Source organism: Vombatus ursinus, unplaced genomic scaffold (genome assembly GCF_900497805.2).
Source record: "Vombatus ursinus unplaced genomic scaffold, bare-nosed wombat genome assembly UNPS02011572.1, whole genome shotgun sequence".
Classification (NCBI taxonomy): Eukaryota; Metazoa; Chordata; class Mammalia; order Diprotodontia; family Vombatidae; genus Vombatus; species Vombatus ursinus.
In genome coordinates this window covers 2903534-2908257 of record NW_020951350.1, presented here as the reverse complement: position 1 = coordinate 2908257, position 4724 = coordinate 2903534, and the positions used below count along the sequence as shown (strand labels likewise).

Here is a 4724-nt window from a genome sequence, read left to right as displayed (position 1 = left end):
TGAACAGAGAGAAGGGCACAGACCCTACCTCAACAAACCTGGCCCATTGGATCCTCAGGGACAGCATCCTCACACTCTACCAGTGATACATCCCCTCCCCCCACTTTTGGCAGGAGTCACATGGAAGAGTGCTGGGAGCTTTCCCCAGAGATTGGCAGCAAGGCTGGGATCCAGCTAAAGCTCGAAAGAACCACTGTCTCCAAGTCCCAAAGGACTTCGCCTTTGTCATAGTGTAGACTAAGCCAGAATAAACTAGACAAATTGTAATCCTTCTCTCCCCTCTCCCCCCACCCCTAGGGCCTTCGGGAAATCCCCAGTCTCTCTCAACTAGAACCATTTGTTTAGATTCTCTCCTCCTCGTGGGAAAAATACATCCAACCACAGTTCTTTATTTTCTTTTTAATTTTCTGAAGGATATTACACCACATATCCCATTGGCAGTAAAGCGCATTCAATGTGTTTTATAAGCCAAACAGTCACTTTGTTTAAGCAAACACAATTACAAAGTAAAAATAAAACCACAAAATAATGAACTGCATGTTCATAACATACAAAAAATCCGCTGCCTACTCAGTAGGTAAACTACAACATTCCAACTCCTGAATAATATTTATAAATTTACATTTTCAGTTACAAAAATAGACTTTTGAGAGTTCAGATTTAGTTTAGTTTTTGTATTTTTGCTGCTTACATTCCAGAGAAATGAAAGCGGAGCTCAGCCCTCTTTCCCCATTCTTGCTCCCAAAGCCTCCCTGGAATCATCTTTCCCTGCCTCCCCACCTCATTAAGGCCAGAGGTGGGTATAATACTCATTCCTACACAACTGTACGTGTCAAGGCGTCAGCGAGGCATTCACACAAAAAGGCACCAAGACATGAAACTTTGAAAACAGAATAAGGGGGGGAACCTCCAAAGGAAAAAAAAAAACTTTTTTTTTTTGCCACATGTGAGAGTACAAGTTGGTTTGATATTTACAAAGTAAACGGAACATCACTCTGACACATGCTGATTAATACCTAAAAATTGCTGTTTCAAAAAGAAGCTTCAAACTCATCATCACAGCATCTCACAAAAAAAAAAAACTACTGTTGCTCAACTTTTTTCTTTGCCTTTTTTCCCCTTAAACAAAATGAGGCCCATTTAACTCCAAATAATTACAATATGAATATGCAAATTGTCTTCACATCGAGAGTACCCCAAGAAAAACAAAATCCATGGCACGGACACTGTACAGGGGCAAAAAGGAAAGGGACTGAGCTTCAAAGCTCAGTTTCCCCATCTTACCAACTCAATTTTCTAGCATCAAAGGGAGGGATGGGGAGGGCAATGATGGAAATGAAACTGAAATGATATATCCAAAATCCATGCAGGTCAAGTCCTTTGAATAGAAGGTGAAGAACTTGGACATGGTTTGTTTCAGGCAGCTGAAGTCAAAGGGTAATAAGGGGATGATGAGAAGGGGAAACAGGGTAGAAAGGGTTATTGGTGAATATTCCCCACTCATACTTTGGGGACTGGGGAACAGGGTGGTCAGAACTCTTTAAGGTATAAGAGTTCCTCTTCCCTTTCCCACCTGGCCATCTTCCCCTCCTGTCCCAGTTGAGTCTCATGTAGGGGGGGTTTTTGGTTGCTTTTTTTTTTTTTTTTTTTTTTTCCTTTTTTTATTTTCCTGGGGGAAAACGTGGCCGTCATGTCCGAAAGCGCTGTTGATGCGCTGAAGGAGTTGGTGACGGCTGAGGAGGGGAAGCTGGTAATGCCTTGGGGTGGAAAGGCAGAGGTGACAGAGGAGTACGTGGTTGCCACAGAGGGTGAGGGAAAGCCACTGTGTGCTGGAGAGGGGTAGGATGATGACACAGGAGAAGAATAGGAGGTGGGTAGTGGAGATGGGTAGGAGGTAGTAGCAGGGGATGGGTATGAAGACAGGGAGGAGGAGGCCACAGAGGCTGAGACACCCTTGTCTGCTTTCTTTTCTTTCTGTCGAAGGTGAATCTTTGTGTGCCTCTTTCGCTCATCACTCCGAGCAAACTTTCTACCACAGATGTCACAGGCAAAGGGCTTCTCTCCTGTGTGAGTACGGATGTGGGTGGTGAGGTGGTCACTTCGGCTGAAATTTCGCATGCAGATGCGGCACTGGAAGGGCTTCTGGCCTGTGTGGATTCGGATATGGCGAGTCAGCTCATCAGAACGAGAAAAGCGCCTGTCACAGGACTCCACAGGACAGGCGTAGGGGCGCTCATGGGGGGGTGTCTTGCTGGGCCTGTTAGGGTACTTGCGCATGCGACTTGGCTTGACAAGCTGAGACTGATAGGTGGTGTTGAGGGTCTTCAGATCTTGGGAGCCAGTCTGTGTGGCAAAAGCCTTGATGGTGGAGAGCGGGGTGAGGGAAGGCTGGGCTCGGCTCTCCAAACTTGGAAAGGGTTTCTGGTCTGGTGGGACCAAGCCCAACTCACCCTGCTGCTGTGGGAACAGATAGTCTGGAATTATGGGCACCTGGAAGCTGCCCTTGGAGGTGGGATAAGCAGGTGGTGGGTACTGGAGAGCTGAGCCTGCAGAGTTAGGGAAGGCCTGGCTTTGTGGCTCAGGAAAGATCTCAGGGTTGGGAGTGGGGAATGTGGGAGCTGCCGAGTAGATGGGGCTGCTCTCACTGGACTGCACTGCACAGCTCAGTGGGGGACTCTGTGAGGAAGAGGCAGAGGAGGCTGTTGGAGATGGGGCTGCTGAAGAGGTGGCCGGTGGGTTACTCATGCTCACAAGTCCACTGACCAGGCTGAAAAGCGGCTCTGGCCAGAGTGTGTTGCCACTGTTGGGGGCCGGCTCCAAGGAGAATCGGCCAGTGTAGGTAATTGGGGGCAACCGGGTGGGCTGATTAGGATAGCTTGTTTCCGATAGCACCTTCTCCGTGTTCAGTGGGATGTCAGGAAAAGTGTCTAGTGAGGAGGAAAGAACAATCCGTGTTACTGGAGCAAGATCTTATTTGGAGAGGTAAAGAGCTGCTACTGGCTGCTGCTGCTGCCATTGACTACTGGGCTGGTTAATAATTGATAGCAGCAGATTGCAATGTTCCTGGAAGAGCTCCAGCAGCAGAGCCCATTTCAACAACAGCTGACGCAAATATGGAGAATCCCCCCTCTACTGCAGTTACCAGCGTTCCGCATCACAGTAGGCAAGGGATTCCCGGCTGGTCCTGCCGCCTCACCAGGACCCCTCCTCCCCTCCCTCTCCCCCCTCCTCAGGGTATTCCCAGCTCAGTGCATCACAGTCCCTTCACTATAGGAGACAGAGGGTTGACTCCTGTCTAGAAGAGCTCATTTTTCCTCCTCAAAACAAGTCTTCCTCCACCCCCACCCACCCACGCAACCCCAGCACATCTCCAGCCAAAACAACAGCTCAGGGATCCTCCACCGGGCATGCCCGGTTCCAGGGCAATACTTAGCCTCGTAGAGGCGGTATAGGGTGGTATAGCGTCTTCCTCGGACAAACTCTCTCTCCTGGGCACAAACCCCTGGGGGCTGAGAAAATGGGATGGGGACCTTTTCTTTTTGTTTTTGTTTGTTTGATCTTGGAAGGCTAGGAAAGTGCTTTCTCCCAAATAATAGCAAAGAACCCGGGGCCGAGAGGAAGAGGAAAGGGGAAGGAAGTCTATTGCTCTGGGCCACTGCTTACCTGCAGCCAGGTGCTCGAAGTGCTGCTCGTTGGCTTCCCCTTGGGGATTGAAACCACCCGTGCTGCTGCTGCTGTTGCTGCCTCCTCCACCACCTCCCCCACCACCACTGCCTTCAGGAGGTCCGCCGGCGGCGCCAAGAAACTGGGGCCCCCCCGAACTCAGCAGCATCATCTCCTCCAGCTTAGGATAGTTGTCCATGGTGGGGGAGTGAGGGAATGAGCCGAAGGGATCGGAGATCTGCAGCGGGGACATCAGCTGCATCTCTGCCTTGGCCGCAGCCATTCTGGACGGGGCGGACGCGGGGTTAGGGCCGGAGGGGCACTTGTGCGGGGGACTGGGCAGTTCACATGCGGGGTTCAGTGGAGCATGATAAGGAGGCAAAAAATAATATTTTTTTGGAGAGGGCTTCCTCCGAGCTCTGCCCCCGCAGGCTGTTGAGTGCGGAGGTGGCGCTGCTGCTGTTTGCGGAGGCTGGGGCTGGTCCCGGCGGCTGCGGCGGCTTGTTGCTGTTGCTGCTGCTGCTGCGGTGGCGACGGCTGCGGCGGCTCCCCCACTTCTGCTGCCTGGAATCTCTCGCAACTCCCCCGGATCCGCCTCTATTTGAAGGGTTTGGAGTTGTCAGGCTCCTCCCCCTTCCTGACGTACATGGCTATATATGGGAAGCAGGAAGCCCTTATATGGCAGGGCGGGACAGGAGGACCCGACGTGACGCGAGGCCTCCCCGCTCTCCTCCCCTCCCCCCGCTCTCCCTCGCCTCCTGGACTCCGGGGATCCCGGGGCTCGAGCCTGAGCCAGGGACTCCCGGGGCCAGCTTCGAGGCTCCGGTGCTCAATCAGGCCTGCTGGGGATCCCGCCAGGGCGTTGTTTTCCCCAACCCCCAGACCTCGGTTCCCTCCTCCCACTTCCCCCCTCCCACCCCGCCTCTGCCGGAAGCCCCGGGCAGCCGGGCCATATTGGGTCGCGCCATATAAGGCACTGCCCAAATAAGGTCGGTTCCGGCGGGGGATCCTTCCTGCTCCATATTTGGTGTTTCCGGGCCCCTGCTTTCGCTACCTCCCTC

At 52.4% G+C, this 4724-nt stretch overlaps 1 protein-coding gene across 1 annotated transcript; it reads right to left on the bottom strand.

Annotated features, from left to right (window-relative positions):
- Positions 1-383: 383 nt before the first annotated feature.
- EGR1 (early growth response 1) lies at positions 384-4182 on the bottom strand. The gene is made up of 2 exons (XM_027856569.1): positions 3664-4182; positions 384-2927 (listed from the first exon to the last, which is right to left on the bottom strand). The coding sequence occupies exons 1-2, from the start codon at positions 3944-3946 to the stop codon at positions 1531-1533; spliced, it is 1680 nt and encodes a 559-aa protein (XP_027712370.1). The 5' UTR covers positions 3947-4182; the 3' UTR covers positions 384-1530.
- Between the last annotated feature and the right edge of the window lie 542 nt (positions 4183-4724).